The sequence below is a fragment of the Chiloscyllium plagiosum genome, chromosome 16 (genome assembly GCF_004010195.1).
Source record: "Chiloscyllium plagiosum isolate BGI_BamShark_2017 chromosome 16, ASM401019v2, whole genome shotgun sequence".
Lineage (NCBI taxonomy): Eukaryota > Metazoa > Chordata > Chondrichthyes > Orectolobiformes > Hemiscylliidae > Chiloscyllium > Chiloscyllium plagiosum.
This window is the reverse complement of record NC_057725.1, coordinates 28,878,629-28,899,082: the sequence shown is the minus strand read 5'-3', so window position 1 is coordinate 28,899,082 and position 20,454 is coordinate 28,878,629. Positions and strand designations below refer to the sequence as shown.

The following is a 20,454-nucleotide window of genomic DNA, read 5'->3' as shown; positions in this document are numbered from 1 at the left end:
AACCTACCCCCTACCAAATCCCTGTAACCCTGCATTTCCAATAGCTAATCCACCTAGCCTATGTATAACATACATTGGAAATACTTGTGGCCTCACCACAGATCCCTGTTGTACTCCACTTGTTCCAAGTTGCCATCCTGAAAATACTCCCTTTAACCCTCCATTAGTTAGACAATCCTCGATCCAGTCTACTAAACTACCCCTAATACCATGCCTTACCTTTTTACATGACCTAGTGTGTGGTACCTTAAATGTCTTTTGGAAATCCAATACATCACATTGATTGTTTTCCCTTTATTATGTTACTTCCTCAAAGACTTCCAATTAATATGTCAAACATTATTTCTCCTTTATGAAGGCATGCTGTTTGATTGTATAATGTATCTCTAAATGCACATCCATTTTCCTCCAACACTGGGGCACATGGATTTCCAGAAGGTATTTCACATCAGACTTGCGATGGGAGTTATTGGTCATGGTATAAAAGGGACAATAGCTATATGGATGCAAAATTGGCTGCATGATAGGAAACGGTAATGGTCAGTGGATACTTTCTGATCTGAAGAAAGTTTTATAGTGGACCTTCCTGGGGTTGGTATTGGGATCTTTGCTTTTCCTGGTATATATTCATGATCTAGATCTTTGGGTGAAGGGGACATTATCAAAGTTTACAGATGACATAAAACTTGGAAGAATTGTAAACATTGAGCAGAAGAGTGTAGAACTCAAAGGACATTAACAAGTTGGGGGAGTAGCCACACAGGTGGCAGATGAGGTTCAATGCAAAGTAGTGAGTGGGGATGTACTTTGGTCTAGAGAACATTGAGAGACAAGAAAAATAGGAGGTATTAATTCTAAAGTGGGTGCAGGAGAAGAAGGGCAATTGTATATGTGCACAGATCATTGAAGGTGACAGGAAAGGTGGAGATAGCAGTTAATAATGCTTAGAGTGTTCTAAGCCTTATTAATGGAGGCATAGAGTACAATGGCAAGGAGGTGATGTTGAACTAGTACATATTAGATCTCAGCTGCAGTACTGTATATAGCTGTGGGTGTCATATTATAGGAAAGATGTAAATGCATTGGAGATGGTGTAGGAGCAATTTACAAGAATGGTTCCAGGAAAGATAAGCTTCAGTTGCAAGGATAGACTGAAAAGTTAGGGACTGTCCTTGCAGAAGAAGAGGCAGAGAGGAAACTTGATACAGATTTCCAAATCATGAGAGGGCTGGATCTTCCTCATAAAAGAAAAGTGAATGAGAGCGCATAGATTTAAAGTGACGTGCAAACTAAGCAAGAGCGATGATTTGCCATTGAGGGCTTCAAGAGGGCATTAGATGAATATTTGGATAAACAGTGTGCAGGGTTTCAGGGAAAGGCAGGAGATTGGTACTGGGTAATCGAACTAGGCAGGTACCATGGGCCAAATGGCCTCCTTCTGCACTGTAACAATTCTGTGATTCTATGACAGATGTGAATTGAACTGGCCTACAGTTAGATGTTCTTGGTCTTCCTTTTTCGACAAGAGGGAGACATTGGCAGTTTTCCAATTCTCCAGGACATTTCCATGATCTAAAGATTCTTGGAAGATTACAAGCAGTGCACCTACTAACTCTGTAGCTACTTCCAATAACATCTTAGGATGCAACCCATTAGGTCTTGGAGACTTCAGTCATTAGCCCCATTAGTTTACCTTGTACTTTTTTGTGACAGTCACCATGCTTCCTTCCTCCCCCACTTTAGTGCCCTTGATTAATTAGGATATTTGGAATGCTATTAGTTACTTGTAAATTGAAGACTGGTGCAAAATATTTATTTACCTCCCTAGCCATTTCCTAGTTCCTCATTATTATTTCTTCATGTTCATTCTCTATGTTCACTTTGGCCTCTCTTTTCACCTATATTTAAAAAGCTATTTACTTGTTTCCCCTCAGTTTATATTTCCCTCTATAATTTTTATGGCTATATTTCATTGGCTTTTAACATTTTCCCAATCCTCTGATTTACCACTAATTTTTGCCACATTGTATGTTCTGTTTTGTTTGGCTTGGTACGAACCTCTCTTTATCCCCTTCCCAGAAATCATCTTCACAGGGATCTTGTTTTGCTAAGAGTCACAAACTATTTTTGCTCAACATCTGCTATTGTTCCTCAAATTATCTTTTCTGCTAAATGCCTTTCCTAATCCAACTCTGCCTTTATACCTTTGTAACTACCCTTATTTAAATTTAGCACATGCTTCTGACCCAAGTTACTCCCCCTCAAACCAAATTCGACCAGGATAGAATCATTGCTTCCCAGGGGAACTTTTATTAAGTTTAATTAAGATTGTCTCATTACATAGTACCAGATCCAAAGTAGCCTGAACTCAGGTTGAATCCACAATATATTATTTCAGGAAACAGTCCCAAATACAGTATGAATTATTCCATGTTGCTTTCTTTGCTAATTTGAATTTCCCCAATCAATATGAAAATCACCTGTGATTAATATAATTTTATTCCCCCAGATATCACGATAATATTTAGAAGAATAGCAGGGACGTTCTCACCAACTCTTGGTCAACATTTGCTCATCAACCAACAGCATTAAAATTATAACACTGCTGCACATGCGAGTTTGCTGTGTGCAAATTAACTATGGTGTTTGCTGCCACATAACAACAATACCTGTACTTCAAATGTATTAGTATCTGCAAAGGTGGTGAAAGACTGCATAAATGTACATCTGTCTCTTTGATAATTTCTATCAAGTATGATTTTAAAACAAAAAAACAATATGCAAGCACTGCAGATGAAAAATAGCTTTCTTCACCTGGTAGGTGTGACTACTACTCTGTTTAGCGAGGTCACTGCCCAAAAGGCATTTCCACAGACGTCCACGTAATTTGATGGGAACACCATCTTCAAGGAAGACATGAATCTGAAATAAATTTCAGTTAAAAAAAAAACTATGAACACTCTCTATAAAGTAATCAATTGCAAAATCAGTTTAACAATAATATACAAGGAGTGAATTATTTTGCATGTAAGCAGAGATGGGTTTTCTAAAAGATTTCCAACTTTGCAATGTGGGATCAGGATCGACTTTCCCTTCCCTCACACAGAGCAAAGCTAGATCGAGATAGCTCTGTAATCTTTATCACTGTTTAAATATCAAAAATATTCAGATGCCTGAGTGAATAAACTCAGCTCATATCACAATTGAACAGTTTTTTTTTTAAAAAGCCAAAAGAACTGTGGATGCTGTGAATCAAGAACAAAACAGCAGTTGCTAGAAAAGTCCAGCAGCTTCTGTGAAGAGAAATCAGTGTTAACATTTCGAATCCAGTAACCCTCCTCAGAACTCAACTTTTTTTTTGGTTTGTTTTTACAATTGGAAACACTAAACTGGGATTGGTAAATGGCACTCGCAATGCTGGATCATTAAAAAAAATTCATCTGGTTTACCAATGCTCTGGAGTGGAAAAAAAGCACCACCTTATTTAGTCTGCGCTTGTGAGAGATTCTGCTCCTCACCAATGGGACTTGCTTCTTAGAAAAGAAAAAAAAACTGAGGATGCTGGAAATCTGAAAAGAAAAAAATAGAGATTGTGCTGGGAGGAGAGACGTACTGGAGTGAACCAAAGAAGAGTCATACTGAACTTGAAACGTTAACTTTCTCTCTCCATGAGCATGCCATAACTGCTGAGTTTCTTCAGTGCTGGCTTTATCCTGAACTATTAAAATGGTCTAACAAGTTACCTTGTTGTGTCAAAGCTCCATGAACCATCCAGCTTGCAGGGGTACATATCCCTACCATCACCTTCTCAAGGGCCATGGAGTTCACCTTTCATTAACATAGCAGTACCACAAAATCAATAACATTGTTACTATGATTAGTCAATCATTCTAACCTCTATCAATAAGTCAAAACAGACCTAAGACATTAGGTGATGAAATCCTCAAGTGCTGGAGAGTTCTGGGAACTACAGGTCAAAAACTCACTTGTTCCTCCCATGTTCACTGCGCTCATTTATTGCCTCATAATTCACTATCTGCCACTCTAAAGTATTACTGTACTTCTTATTGAGAATTAACCTCCCATGTCTCTTCAGAGTTCTCATTAAATACCCTTCAGTCACAAATTTCTTTCAGTTTTGAATTTATCCACTTCAAAACTCAGGCTGACTTCCTGATTCTACTATTCTGGACAAGGTGAAACAAATCATTACACTTCATTGCACAGTATTTAGCATAAGTCATGTAGCGTTATATTTTGTAGTTTGTGCTCATCATGCCTCCACCATTGCTACTTTGTGACAAACCATGTTAGAGAGATCAGTGGAGGGTCAAGTCACCATCTAATTTACCCCACACCCTTGGGTTTTGGAATGACATAGCCACTGCTTGACCCTTACCTACATGCAGAAAGATTAGAAATTTGCCGGCTGGCAATTCATGGGATGAAATCAATTACTTCCATGTCATCATGTACACAAATTGCAAAATAATCCAAAATTGATCTTTTTGAAAGAACTAGTGAGTTGGCATTAAGGTTACTCAGCATTTTCAGCCAGAAGAAAGAGACAAATAGTCTATAAATTCCTCAAAAGGAGGAAAATCATGAGTATTTGTTAGTTTCTTTTTACAGGTCAGTCCAGACCTGAGCTTCATTCACAATCTCATGTGAGGGATAATGGAGGTAAGGAAGGAAAAAAAACATCACATTTGTGTGAAACATGCTTACAACTGGCACACAACATTTTAAAAGAAAAAACTTTTTAGTAGTTTGCAATATTCCCTTTACCTTTTCCATGCATGATGCACCAGCCTCATTCCAATTGCTAAGCATTTTCTGCCATGATTCCAGCTTGGAAGCACTGACATTTGGGTAGCTGTGAACCGAGGTACAAGAGGTTAATCCATAAGAACAGAGCGAGACACAAGGAGACATGCAGGCAGACAGGAGAGAGATGGAGAAGGGCATTGACAAAGGGTTCATGAGGACAGACAGAGAGAATGGAAAGAAGTACATGAGAGTTAAACAGACACAGACAAAGAACAGGAAAAGATAGACAGGATGTGATTAAAGGAGAAAATAAGAAATAAATCAAGAAATGAAGAGAAAGAGAGCATGCATAAACATTTTAAAATAATACTGTATCTTTCAAAACCTTGTTATCCCTGGGCACATTACAACCAATTGAGTACAGTCACAGTTGTAGCACAAAGAAACCACACAGCCAACTTATGAACTGAAAGCAGCCAAAGAGCAATGACATACATGTACAGATAACCAGGTAAAGTGTACTTGCTCTTCTCCAAAATGGCATCATAGGATCCACCTGAGAGAGTGAGCAGAGCCTTGTTTCATCCACATGGCAGCATTTCTGATAGGGCATGTCAATCTGGATAATACGCTTCGATCTCTGCCTGGGTGTAGTGAGCTTACTACAACTAAACCATGTTGATATAGCAGATAAAAATAATCCCTGGTATGGTGTAGAAACAAGTGACAAATTGCCACCCCTTTTAAACATTCACATCCCCAAATTAGCCTTTCGAAATCAAATCGAAAAGATCTGGCAGAGTGTAAAATGGAAGGCCAATGTGTCGTGTATTGCTACAGAGAATTTCATCACCATTAGTTTTCCACAAATTGTTGAAGAGCGTACATCATTTTCGATTTTAGTTCATAGATTTTGCGAACTCGTCATAAAGTCCCAGAAGGGTTTAAAGTAGCAATCCGGATAAACTTAATGCTCTCTTAACTTTGCACACTAATGAGACTCAAGTGTGCGACCATTTTTCAATGGAAATTGTGCTGTCCCATAAAATTCTGGGCAATATTTAGGGGCACAGGAACAAAAGTACACAATTTAGTCTCGCAAACTGTCTGACCATTCAGTGAAATCTGTAACTTCATCTTTCCCCCATTTTCATTAAAGAAATTTGTTCAGACTGTATCAACTTCAATTTTAAAAATTAAGACCTGAACGAGATGCTATTGTCCCTTACTGAAGTAAATTCTAAAATTCTACCAGCCTTCGCATGAAGCGCTGGCTCCTAATTCCACTCCCTGAACGCCTTGGTTTTAAATTGATATTATTGTAAACCCCACTCTTCGACTCTGGAACTGGCAGTAGTTTCCGTTTTCCATTTTCCAATGAACACATAATTGCTGGTGGACACATTTCGCGTCCTGATTTCAGAGTAAGCTCACGTTGCGTAAAAACTGCCGGGCGGATTGCATCTGCAGTAGCTTGTACTTGCAACCGTTCACGCTATTGGTATTCTTTCCGCATAACGAAAGCACTGTTGCCAGAAAGGGAAGTCACAGATTCAAACCACTTTCAATAGTTGCACCATTCGATAAATTACGACCTTGCCTTGTCGCGGTTGAGATTAACAAACCGCACGGATTTCTCACTGGAACACTGAATGAAACTGTCGAATACACTGCACAATAGTGACAGTTGCGGAATTGAGTAGCTGGCTGTATACCAGCGACTCAACCCAGTCCTCAAACAACAATAAAGCCGACAGGGCATTCAGCGGCCAACATGATTCCCGGTAGGAATCCAGTTTTCCTGCAACAGGTGCGCCTGCCCAGCCACAACCAATTCTTTCTGAACTGCAGTCTTGATTCAAAAGGTTACTGCAGGCTCTTTTCACTTGTTTGTTTTTTGTTTATGGTTGTAGCTTTGTATAATTGATCGTAGAAGTGAGATTCGGGGTCTGAGTATTTAATACGAGCCTTGGGCAGGGTTAGTAAGGGACAGACACTTGCCTGTATTCATGGCTGCGGTGTTCCTGCTTCCACTTATCGCAATGCCTCCGAAACACCGCGAAGCCAAACTGGTCGAAGCCCAGCACGCATGGCTTCTCGGTCAAACGGCTGCTCATATTGGCCCGAGAACCGGTTATCTTAATTTCCAAGCCCTTCCCGAGCCCCAGCAACAACGCCGAGCTCCCCTCCAGCCGCTGCTCCCCAGTCAAATCAAAAGCACTTTCGAATCTAGCGCCACTGCCCCCTGCCACGCCCCCAACCTCTCCGGATTGGACAGGACGTCTGATTGACAGCGGCTGTCCGACCAATAGGAAGCCCCACCGCTGTTGAGTGGGCCCAAACTTGCAGCCAAGCTTCGGCTTTTGTTACTCTGATTTCAGGAAGAAAGAAGGACAATGTTTTCAAAACATTCTCCTGCTTATAACACCTCCTCCCATTCTTTTCCAAAACTATATGTTTTTTGCTTGCCAAAATCTTTTCTCCTTCAATGTTCTCACTGCACGCTGTAGTCATGGAGCTGTCCAGATGCAAACAGTTGGCGAGAGGGAGAACAGTAAATCCATACACTCCTTATGTGTGATATCCGCACAATATACATCCAGGTCTTAACTAAGTTTAGGTGGCAGTTTTATCAATTGAGGTAATACATTTGATATTAATATATTTTAATCTCATATTTATCAATTGATGCATTTCCACTGTAATGACATCACAATGACAGTAACATCACCAGTGGCTTTAATTTTAAGCTTTAAAATAAACATATTTCATCGGATGCATATTATCCAAATAAAATTAAGGTTTTCTGTTTATAATTTCGATCATGATTAATTTAAATACATCTTGTTCCCTAATAACATATGATTACAAGCTTGAGGTTGCTGGTAATGAGAATGGAACATAGAGTCATAGAGTCATAGAGATGTACAGCATGGAAACAGACCATTCGGTCCAACCCATCCATGCCGACCAGATATCCCAACCCAATCTAGTCCCACTTGCCAGCACCTGGCCCATATCCCTCCAAACCCTTCCTATTCATATACCCATCCAAATGCCTCTTAAATGTTGCAATTGTACCAGCCTCCACCACTTCCTCTGGCAGCTCATTCCATACATGTACCACCCTCTGCATGAAAAAGTTGCCCCTTAGGTCCCTTTTATATCTTTCCCCTCTCACCCTAAACCTATGCCCTCTAGTTCTGGACTCCCCTACCCCAGGGAAAAGATTTTGTCTTATTTATTCTATCCATGCCCCTCATAATTTTGTAAAACTCTGTAAGGTCACCCCTCAGCCTCAGATGCTCCAGGGAAAACAGCCCCAGTCTGTTCAGCCTCTCCCCACAGCTCAACCCTGGCAACATCCTTGTAAATCTTTTCTGAACCCTTTCAAGTTTCACAACATCTTTCCGATAGGAAGGAGACCAGAACTACGTGCAATATTCCAACTGTGGCCTAACCAATGTCCTGTACAGCTGTAACATGATCTCCCAACTCCTATACTCATATATAAAAGAAAGCATACCAAATACCTTCTTCATAATCCTATCTACCTGTGACTCCACTTTCATGGAGCTATGAATCTGCACTCCAAGGTCTCTTTGTTCAGCAACACTTCCTAGGACCTTACCATTAAGTTTATAAGTCCTGCTAAGATTTGTTTTCCCAAAATGCAGCATCTCGCATTTATCTGAATTAAACTCCATCTGCCACTTCTCGGCCCATTGGCCCATCTGGTCAAGATCCTGTTGTAATCTGAGGTAACCCTCTTCACTGTCCACTGCACCTCCAATTTTGGTCTCATCTGCAAACTTACTAACTGTACCTCTTATGCTCACATCCAAATCATTTATTAAATTGACAAAAAGTAGTGGACCCAGCACTGATCCTTGCGGCACTTCACTGGTCACAGGCCTCCAGTCTGAAAAACAACCCTCCACCACCACCCTCTGTCTTCTACCTTTGAGCCAGTTCTGTATCCAAATGGCTAGTTCTCCCTTTATTACATGAGATCTACCTTGTTAACCAGTTTCCCATGTGGAACCTTGTCAAACATATAGATCACATTGACCACTCTGCCCTCATCAATCCTCTTTGTTACTTCTTCAAAAAACTCAATCATCTTCTGATTTATCTGGTAAATGGTATCTGCACAGATATGTATCTCCTTTCTGGATGCCAATTTTTTTCCATCAGAGTCCAGCTATTGCTGCCAGCAATTTTAGTGCCCAAATATTTAATAGCTTTACTTTTGTTTTAATTGTGCTTTGGATGTGGAGATTATTACCCAAAGCAGTTGCCCCTGCAGAAGGGGCACTTCTTCAAAGGCCTGTAGACTACAAAGTCATAAAGTTTCACAGCATGGAGACCCTTCACCTCTTCATGGCTGCACCAGTCATGAAGTATTATAACCATCTATTCTAGTCCCATTTTCCAGCACTTAGTCTGTAGCCTTGTTTCCAATGTCACTTCAAGAGATTAACTTATTTGACAGTTCCTGACACTACCACCCTGTGAGTTCCAGATACCTGCCACACTCTTCATGAAATAATTCTCCCTTAATTCCACACGTTCATTCCACCCTTTTTATCTAAAATTAATGCCCTCTGATTATTGATGCCTCCACAAAACAAAAATGGTTCTTCCAGGATATCTGGTCAGCATGGACGAGTTGGACTGAAGGGCCTGTTTCCATGCTGTACATATCCATGACTCTATTTACCCTGACTTTGTCCCTCAGAGTTTTGTACACCTTAATAAGGTTCCCCTCAGGCTTCTCTGCTCCAAGGAAAACAACCACAACCTATCTTCATAAATGAAACACTCCAGCCCAGTCAAAATCCTGGTGAATTTCCAATGCAATCATATCCTTCCTACAGTATGGTGACTACAATTATGCACGGTACTTCAGTTGTGGCATAACTTATACTTTTCTCACATGTTTCCATTTGCCACTATGCTGCCCATCTGACCACCACATCAATATTGTCCTGTCGTCGAAAGTTTTCCTCCTCACTCTTAGCACACTTCCAATTTCCAATCAGAACTATTCTGAAGAAGGGTCACTGAACTTGAAACATTAGCTGTTTTCATTCAACAAGAGCTGCCAAATCTGCTGAGTTTCTACAGCAATTTCTGTTTTTGTTTCAGACCTTCAGCATCCGTAGTTCTTTGTTTTACTTCAACCAATGGGATAAGGTTTATTTATTTTAAATCTTTATAACTTTAAACACATCTAGCAAACGTCCCATTAGCTTTCTTAGTTCTAACAGGAATAGGCTCAGTTTCCCCAGTCGACCCATGTAACCAAAATTACTCAATCCCAGGACTATTACAATAAAGTTATGGTGCACTTTCTGAAGCCTTTATTGACCTGGCAACAACATTGTTAACGTGTTGTTACTTTATCTCTAGTTTGGCCTGGCATAGCGGCTTCCCGGTCTGGTGTAGTGACCTCCCAGGGCAAACTCATGGTGTAATGGGCAGCCCCTTGGTGTGGGTTCTCTCAGCCCAGCATGGCAGTCTGGAGCGATCTCCCGGCCTCATGATCCTCAAGGTGAAGCTTGGCGTGGTCTGGAGCCAGAGCAGACCGAAGGCTTGGTGCCAACATGGTATGGGTTGGAAGAACGCTGTTCTGGACTTTTATTTCTGCAACGCTGGACATTTAAATTCTCTATTTCCTAAGATTTTGTAACTAAAGATGCAGTACCTAGGTACCTTGTACTTAAGATGGCGCTGCAAGTGGTGATGTATAAACTTTTCACTATACTCCTTGAGTGTATGTGATGATAAAACTAATTCAATTCTTTTCATCTTTCTATCAAGACAGGCTCTTAGCAGTTGCCAGTCTGTATACAGCTCCTGGAAGATACACATGTTTGAATCAATGTTAACTCTCCTTTGATTTCTTCATCCCTTTTCTGTGCACACTCATTGCTTCTTCAAAAGGAATAAAGATTATTGGGAATGCAGTCCCCTGGGAAATCATAGGCATTAATTCATGCACCTGATAGCATGAATTGACTCTGAGTTGAGCGAAGAGCAAGAACCTAAATCATTATCAATATTCATGAAGTTTCATTTTGCTGAATCACTGGCATGCTTCACAATTATCTTAGAGACTCACCTCTGTCAACTTCCAGTTTAATCATGATGCATAAATCATTGGATTGAGATTAAACAGTAAGGCTCTCAGCATTAGAGTGGCTTAATGAAAGCGTATGCTTTTTACATCCTGGAATTTCATTGCCCTACTATTGGTGACTGCATCTTTAGCTATCAAGAGGTTAAGGTTTAGAATTCCCTGCTTCAACCTTTCATCCTTAATTGGTGTTCTCCTTAAGGACACATCTTGAAACTTACTTCTTAGGCCAAGCTAATCACCACTTGTCCTAATTTTTCATCATGTAGCACAGTAAGAATTTTTGTTTAATAGTATCTGTGAAATACCTAGAGATGTTATACTATTCTTAAGGTAGATGCTATGTGATACAAAAGCAAGTTATTGTTGTAATGCTGTGGCAAACTTCTTGGATTCGGAGTTCTTGTTACTTTAGATTAGATTAGATTACTTACAGTGTGGAAACAGGCCCTTCGGCCCAACAAGTCCACACCGACCCACCGAAGCGCAACCCACCCTTACCCCTACATTTACCCCTTTAACCTAACACTACGGGCAATTTAGCATGGCCAATTCACCTGACCCGCACATCTTTGGACTGTGGGAGGAAACCGGAGCACCCGGAGGAAACCCACGCAGACACGGGGAGAATGTGCAAACTCCACACAGTCAGTCGCCTGAGTCGGGAATTGAACCCGGGTCTCTGGCGCTGTGAGGCAGCAGTGCTAACCACTGTGCCACCGTGCCGCCCACTTCTAATGCAATTGTTAATTTTTTAAAATTAGCAACGTGCACAATGTGGTTCAGTATCTAAAAAAAAATTAACTTTTAGGATGAGGAAACCTTGTGTTGCAGAGGCAGCAATCCTGCCTCTAAGCCAGAGATTCCAGGTTCAAGTCCCATCCAGGAGCTGATGGCCTGGAAAGAGTAACTGTAAGGTCTGTATTCTTTTACTTTTCTGTATTTTTGATTGCAGACTAAAATGGATAAACTTACTTTTTTAAACAAAGTACTGGGAAAAGAATTGCCTATCTTTTAAAAGTGAGTTGCTGGAAGTCATTGTAAGTTGTTTTTACACTGTTGCTTTGCAAAAAGTGGATGAGGTAAATTAGCATGCCAGTGTGTTTGTGTGCGTAATAAGATTTGTCTGATAACAGATAGTTGATTCATTTATGCAATTGTGATCAACTGTAGGTGCCAAAGGTCATCAACCTGACAATGCTAATTAGTTCCTGGGCAGCAGAAGAGCTTGTAATGTATTGACAAAATAGACAGGGGATTTTCTCGATATCTCTCAGCAGCAAAGTAACTGGGCTGTTGCCTCTAACTGTGATCCTGAATAACTGATGCGTTTTCAGCAAAGAATGGAGAATCTAGAAGGAAGGACTTTGAAGAACAGTAGGTATCGGGAAGAGAAAGTAATATCTTATTGAAGTCTGCGAAGCAGGTCTATCAAACTGTATTTTCTTAAGTTTTGTCATTCTACCCATACCACCTACATTATTTTGTATCTGTATGTGCATGCAGGAATTTTAAAAGGGCTAAGAGTGTTAACTAGTAAATTTATATATTAATAGTTCATAGTTGATTCCCTACAGTAGAACTTATTTGTAATAAATAGTAGTTGTTGTTAAGTTAAGAAGCCTGGTTGGTGCTTTCTGTTAACCTGATTGCACCTGATAGGTAAACTGGGGACTCTGTGGGGCATCAATTGCCTAGAGGGCTGGCATAGATCACACTGGTGCCAACAGCATGGGGTACTGTCCCCTTTGCATATTTGTATAAAATCATTTTTTGTGGTGACCTCCAAGAGCAGTGGGGTTCAAGAATCAGTGCACTTTTTTGAATAGAATGTAACAGTGTTCATAACATGGTCATAAAATTCAGTGTCAACTTGTAAATCCTTCTACCCTATGCTAATGGCAAGCAGTAGGAGTCGGGGAAATTCCCAGTCAGGCACAAGACACAATGAAATTGAGATCTTGGTGAAAGGTTCCGATCCGAAACAGCAAATCCCCTGCTCCTCAGATGCTGCTTAACCTACTGTGCTTTTTTCCAGCTCCACACTTTATCAACAATGAAATTGAGATCTCTACCATCATAATCCATAGCTCCAAACTACATAATGGAAAATTGCAGGTTGTCCTACCAACATTAACTCTGTGGGGCATCAATTGCCTGGAGGGCTGGTGTAGATCACACTGATGCCAACAGCATTGGGTACTATCCCTGTTCAAGTTGGATTGGGTTTAGGATGTGCCTTGTTGCCATGAATACAATGGAGCTCGTTGTGCTGTAGGTCAGGCCCGTCTTTGGGCAGAGAATTCAAGAAGACTTGTAGGATGCAATGCTTTATTAGAATTTTTAAATTATTCCCCAGTGGGGTGAGGGCATCACTGGTTGGCCCATATTTATTGTCCATTCCTAGAATACAGAATAGAATACACTTACAAAACACACAGACAAGGTCGTTGCTTTTTTTGGAAATGATATATTTCACAGAATGCTTCCTCTTAGAATACAAATTTATTGTCATGTTTTACATGAAAAATATAGGAAAAAGTTTTATAAGTCATCCCACCACGGACCTGCAATGACAGGAGTCATACATAATAATTTAAAAAAAAGTAAAATTAAGACAAAGCTGAAAATGTGTTGCTGGAAAAGCGCAGCAGGTCAGGCAGCATCCAAGGAGCAGGAGAATCGATGTTTCGGGCATGAGCCCTTCTTCAGGAATGAGGAGAGTGTGCCAAGCAGGCTAAGATAAAAGGTAGGGAGGAGGGACTTGGGGGAGGGGCGTTGGAAATGTGATAGGTGGAAGGAGGTTAAGGTGAGGGTGATAGGCGGGGGGGGGGAGGGGGGCGGAGAGGTCATGAAGAAGATTGCAGGTTAGGAAGGTGGTGCTGATTTAGTAGGTGGCCAGTCTCCCCAATATAGAGGAGGCCACATCGGGTGCAGCGGACGCAGTAAATGATGTGTGTGGAGGTTAATGTGAATTTGTAGCGGATATGGAAGGATCCCTTGGGGCCTTGAAGGAAAGTAAGGGGGGAGGTGTGGGCACAGGTTTTGCATTTCTTGCAGGGGAAGGTGCCAGGAGTGGAGGTTGGGTTGGTGGGGGGTGTGGACCTGACAAGGGAGTCACGGAGGGAGTGGTCTTTTCGCAACGCTGATAGGGGAAGAGAGGGAAATATATCCCTGGTGGTGGGGTCCGTTTGGAGGTGGCGGAAATGACGATGGATGATACGACGTATGTGGAGGTTGGTGGAGTGATAGGTGAGGACCAGTGGGGTTCTGTCCTGGTGGCGATTGGAGGGGCGGGAAGTGGAGATGCGGTGGAGAGCACCGTTGATCACGTCTGGGGGGAAATTGCGATCTTTGAAGAAAATTAAGACAAAGGTAACCACAGTTCAGTTAACGACTCTTGGGCTTAGGAAAAGCCAATTAAGGAATGATGGAATACCTTGAGATGTAGGTGGGATGAGACCACCATTCTGGGACAAGACTGCCATTCCAGGACAAGACCACCACACCAGGCCATTGGGATACCTCATCGCCGAAGATAAAGAGTACCTCCACATGGGGATGAGATCTCCATGCTGAGACAAGACCATCACACTGGGAGACTGCCGTGCTGGGCTGACGTTTCCACTTCTCCTTCTTCAGGCCCCGGGGCTAGCTGTGAACCTAGAGCCTCAGCCTAGCCTATGTGTGAGTCCCTGGGGGAGTCAGCCCAAGACCTGTTCCTCACTTGCTGGGAGACCCTCGGCTGGGGAGGTGCAATATCTGGTTTGTCCTGGCATTGTTGCTGCTACTCCTACCAGAGGCCACCTCCTTCACTTGCCACTCCTGGGCTTAGAAAAAGGGAAAAGAATAAAATATTAAAAGAAATAAAAAGTGCAAGAGTAAAAAGAAGAAAAAAAAAGAGAAAGTAAACCGACAGGGACGAACGAGCCCCTGACTCACCTGATGAAGGAGCTCCGAAAGCTAGTGTGCTTTCAATTAAACCTGTTGGACTATAACCTGGTGTTGTGTGATTTTTAACTTTGTACACCAATGAGTTTGAATAGTAGTCACTATTGTAATGTAGGAAAAATGGTGCTCAGCAAATTCCCACAAATAGGAGTGAGAATGATCAGGTGATCTATCTTTTTGTGATGTTAATAGAGCTAAAGATTGGTGAGGATGCTAGGGAAAGCTATCCTGCTCTTCTTTGAAATAGTCTTAAAGAATTTTTGTATCCATCTGAACTGGCAAATGGGACATCAATCCAACAAGCTATTTGAAAGATCGTATCTCCAACAGTGCAATGGGTTCCCAATACTGACCAATGTTTCACCTTGATCTGTACACTCAGGCCTTGGATCCCAAGTCTAATTGGATCTCTCTTTGGTTTTACCTGTTCATCATTTAGAAAGAATCTGTTTTACCATTTTAGGCCTAAAATGGATTACCTCAGTCCATAGGAACACAGGAAATAGGAGCTGAAGTCGGCGATTTGGCCCAATGAGCCTGCTCCACCATTCCATAAGATCATGGCCAATCATCCACCTCAATACCATTCCTTTACATCAGTAACACATTCCTTTATATCTTTCCTATTTAGAAAATATCTTTAATATCAAGAACATAGTGATTTGATGTCAAGACTTTAATTTTGGAGCTCAATGTTCCATTTTGGAGCTCTGTCCCAAATTTGTACAACTGCTTGCTCAGCAGCAGCTGTTTAAAGGCGTTGCCATTGATATACTATGCAATTGGAATTAGAATTCCTGCTGTGTGGAAACAATCCCTTCGGCCTAGCAAGCCCACAGCATCCCGCTGAGGAGTAACCCGCCCAGTCCCAATCCTCTATTACTTTACATTTCCCCCTGACTAATGCACCTAACCTACACATCCCTGAACACTGTGGGCAATTTAGCATGGCCAGTTCACCTAACCTGTACATCTTTGGACTGTGGGCGGAAACTGGAACACCGAAGGTAACCCACACAGACAAGGGGAGAATGTGCAAACTCCACACAGACAGATGCCCGAGGCTGGAATCAAACTTGGATCCCTGATGCTGTGAGGCAGCAGTGCGAATCACTGAGCCATCGTGTCACTCCCCTGTTACTTGCTAGTTGATCTCTTCTGGCTGTTGCTTTGATTCTATTAAGTACCAAGTATCTTCTAAAATTGTTTAACATTTCCAAATTATTAGAAGTGGTGTGACAAAAAAGGTGCGAGGGGAAAAATTTAAAAGGGACTGTGGGGCAATTTTGTTGTCACAGAGGGTGGTGCATGTATGGAATGAGCTGCCAGAGGAAGTGGCAGAGGTGGGTGCAATTACAACATTCAAAAGATACTTGGAAAAATGCATGAATAGCAAAGGTTTAGAGAGATATGGGCCAAATTCAGGCAAAAGGGACTAGTTCAGTTTAGGCTCCCTGGTTGGCATGGATGAGTTAGATCGAAGGGTCTGTTTTTGTGCTGTATGACCCTCAGTACTGTAGGATGTCTTGCCATCTCACTGCTTCTACACAAACCAGTTGCTTCCAGATAAGATGCACTAGATATTCCCCTTAAAATGGCACTCAATTTGGAAAATGAACAGAGACTATGCAGAGAAAGATGCGCTTCCAGAAGAGGAAGGACCAGTATCTCTTTATAATGTGAAAACTTCCAAAGGAGAATCATGCTAGAGTCAAAATGTTAACTTTGTTTCTCTTAACATAGATGTTGCCAGACCTGCTGATTTTCCCCAGCACTTTGTTTTAGTTCAAATTTCCAAAATTGGCATTACAATAGCGCCTCGACATACGAACGACCCCGTTCATGAACAAATCAGTTTACGAACAGGATTGTATGTAAAACTTTGCTTCAACATACGTACGAAATTCAAGGTACGAATGAAGGGACAAACGCAAAAAGCCTGTGTGCAACCGTGTGGTTTCATTGTTCTGCTTTGCTACGCGCTTGTTGAACGCAAAAGCTCTCGGGCCCCATGTGATCTTATTCAGTTCGTCTTTGGCACGTGCGCTGTGAACAGCCGGCCAAGCATTCTTACGCTATCTGAACAATGGGAAAAATTGATTCAGTTCGCGAGCCAGGTCCCGGAACGGATTGAGTTTGTAAATCGAGGCGCTACTGTATTTTGTTTTTGTGTGTCTGTAATGCTATGCTTTAATCTACACAGTTTACAATATCATTTACCTGGAAGCAAAATTCACTTGAAAATGCTCCATAATTCCCTGTTGAATTCATTCATGATATCTGGTAATTGTATTGCTTTCTTGTAATGGAAATAGCTTCTAAGTTTAACTTAAAGACTATTAAAGGTGTCTTAAACGATATCCATTAAAAACATACCAACTTCCACAATTACCTTGCCTACACATCCTCAATTCCTGCTTCCTGTAAGGACTCCATTCCATTCTTCCAGTATCTCTATCTCTGTTGCATCTGTTCTGTATGGGGGCCTCTGACATTTCCATCTTTGTCCTCAATAAATAACTCACTGCCAGTGTGGTCAACTGCGCCCTCAGCCATGTTTGACCCACCTCCTGCATTTCTGCCCCCATCCTTTCTCTTCCACAACATTGTTAGGCTCCCTCTTGTTTTCACTTCTACCACACCAGCCTCCGCATCCAAAGGAACATAAGCTGCCTTTTCTGTCACCTCCAAAGGGATTTCACTACCAGACACATTTCCCTCCCTTGTCAACATTTCACAGGGATTGTTGTCTCCAGGACACTGGCCCACTCTCCCTCCACTGCCAGCACCATTTTATCCCCACTGCACCTTCCCATGCAATCCTTTCCAATGAAACAGCGATCTACCTGCGCCTCATACAATTGAGGCTGCTGCATTCGCTGCTCATAATGGGCCTCCTCAACACTGGGGAGACAAAACAAAGCTTGGGTGACTACTTCGAGGAACAGCTCCACTCTGTCCATAAAAATGACACTGAGCTTCCAGTTACCTGCCACTTCCACACACCACAGTGTTCCTAAACCAACATTTCTGTCTCAGTTGCAGTATTCTAGTGAAACTCAATGCAAGCTGGAGAAACGACACCAAATCATCCACATAGGTACCATACAGCTCAACTTTGAGTTTAACAACTTCAGAGAGTCGATGTTCATCACTCATTCCCAAACCCCGGGTTCTAATTGCTAATGTTATCCCTTTGTTTAGGAAGGGTAGCAGGGATAATCCAGGTAATTATAGACTGGTGAGCCTGCTGGAGAAGATACTGAGGGAAAGGATCTATTTACATTTGGAAGAAAATGATCTTATCAGTAATAGGCAACATGGTTTTGTGCAGGGAAGGTCATGTCTTACCAACTTAATAGAATTCTTTGAGGAAGTGACAAAGTTGATTGGTGGGGGAAGGACTGTAGATGTGATATACATGGACTTCAGTAAGGCATTTGATAAGGTTCACCATGGTAGGTTGATGGAGAAAGTGAAGTCACATGGGGTTCAGGGGGTCCTAGCTGGATGGATAGAGAACTAGCTGAGCAGCAGGAGACAGAGAGTAGTGGTGGAAGGGAATTTTTCAAAATGGAGAACTGTGACCAGAGGTGTTCCATAGGGATCTGTGTTGGGACCACTGTTGTTTGTGATATACATAAATGATCTGGAGGAAGGTATAGGTGGTCTGATTAGCAAGTTTGCAAATGACATTAAGATTAGTGGAGTAGCAGAATAGTGAAGGGTACTGTCAGAGAATGCAGCAGAATATAGGTAGATTGGAGAGTTGAGAAGAGAAATGGCAGATGGAATTCAATCCAAGCAAATTCGAGGTGATGCATTTTGGAAGATCCAATTCTACAGCGAACAATATGGTAAATGGGGAAACAAAGAGATCTGGGTGCTCAGGTCCATTATTGACCTACATTGCCACCTTCAGGGAACAGAGTGGTCAAGAAGACAGATAGCATGCTTTCCTTCATCGGACAGGGTATTGAGTACAAGAGTTGGCAGGTCATGTTACAGTTGTATACGACTTTGGTTCAGCTATGTTTGGAAACTACGTACAATTCTGGTCACCACATTGCCAAAAGGATGTGGATGCTTTGGAGAGGGTGCAGAGAAGGTTCACCAGGATGCTGCCTGGTATGGAGGGTGCTAGCTATGAAGACAGGTTGAATAGATTAAGATTATTTTCATTAGAAAGACAGAGCTTGTGGGGGATCTGATTGAGGTCTACAAAATCATGAGAGGTATAGACAGGGTGGATAGCAAGAAGAATTTGCCCAGAGTGGGGGATTCATTTACGACAGTCATGAGTTCAAGGTGTGAGGGAAAAAGTTTAAGATACATGTGGAAAGTTCTTTACGCAGAGGGTGGTTGATGCCTGGAACGTGTTGCCAGTGGAGGTGGTAGAGGCAGGCACGACAGCATCACTTAAGATGTATCTAGACAGATACATGAATGGGCAGGGAGGAGAGGGATACAGATCCTTAGAAAATAGGTGACACGTTTAGATAGAGGATCTGATCAGCACAAGCTCAGAGGACTGAAGGTCCTGTTCCTGCGCTGTTATTTTCATTGTTCTTTGTTTTGTCTTGTATGAGGCGCTGCCAGTATAGCCAACACTTTCAGGAGGGCAAAACGGGGACATGAGATAGCTTTGGCAAATAGAATTAAGGAGAATTTAAAAGGGTTTTACAAAATATTAAGGACAAAAGGGTAACTAGGGAGAGAATAGGGCCCCTCAAAGGTCAGCAAGGCGGTCTTTGTGTGGAGCCACAGAAAATGGAGGAGATACTAAATGAATATTTTGCATCAGTATTTACTGTGGAAAAGGATATGGAAGATATAGACTGTAGGGAAATAGATGGTAACATTTTACAAAATGTCCAGATTACAGAGGAGGAAGTGCTGGATATCTTGAAACGGTTAAAAGGTGGATAAATCCCCAGGACCTGATCAGGTGTACCTGAGAACTCTGTGGGAAGTTAGAGAAGTGTTTACTGGGCCTTTTGCTGAGATATTTGTATCATCGATAGTCACAGGTGAGGTGCCAGAAGACTGGAGGTTGGCGAATGTGGTGCCACTGTTTAAGAAGGGTGGTAAGCTCAAGCCAGGGAACTATAGGCCAGTGAGCCTGACCTCAGTGGTCGCCAAATTGTTGGAGGGAATCCTGAGGGACAGGATGTACATGTATTTCGAAACTGAAAATGTGTTGCTGGAAAAGCACAGCAGGTCAGGCAGCATCCAAGGAACAGGAGAATGGACGTATCGGGCATAAGCCCTCTCCTGTTCCTTGGATGCTGCCTGACCTGCTGCGTTTTTCCAGCAACACATTTTCAGCTCTGATCTCCAGCATCTGCAGCCCTCACTTTCTCTCATGTATTTCGAAAGGCAAGGACTGATTAGGGATAGTCAACATGGCTTTGTGTGTGGGAAATCATGTCTCACAAACTTGATTGTGTTTTTTGAAGAAGTAACAAAGAAGATTGATGAGGGCAGAGCAGTAGATGTGATCTATATGGACTTCAGTAAGGCGTTCGACAAGGTTGCCCATGGGAGACTGATTAGCAAAGTTATATCTCATGGAATACAGGGAGAACTAG

The 20,454-nt window shown here is 42.0% G+C and overlaps 1 protein-coding gene across 6 annotated transcripts in view; it reads right to left on the bottom strand.

Annotated features, from left to right (window-relative positions):
* The window catches only part of si:ch211-266k8.4 (TBC1 domain family member 10A), a 111,071-nt gene extending 104,105 nt beyond the window's left edge, over positions 1–6,966 (bottom strand). For 5 of the 6 annotated variants that reach the window (XR_006313924.1, XM_043705639.1, XM_043705640.1 and 2 more), the window contains exons 1-3: positions 6,772–6,966; positions 4,789–4,876; positions 2,815–2,922 (exon numbers count right to left, since the gene is read on the bottom strand). Coding sequence is in view for 5 of the 6 variants with exons in the window: in XM_043705639.1 (XP_043561574.1) it covers positions 2,815–2,922; positions 4,789–4,876; positions 6,772–6,887 (312 nt within the window). In the remaining variant the exon portion in view is untranslated. Of the gene's footprint in view, positions 1–2,814; positions 2,923–4,788; positions 4,877–5,326; positions 5,600–6,771 lie in introns of those variants that run through there. The other variant, XM_043705641.1, reaches the window with a different exon arrangement.
* Between the last annotated feature and the right edge of the window lie 13,488 nt (positions 6,967–20,454).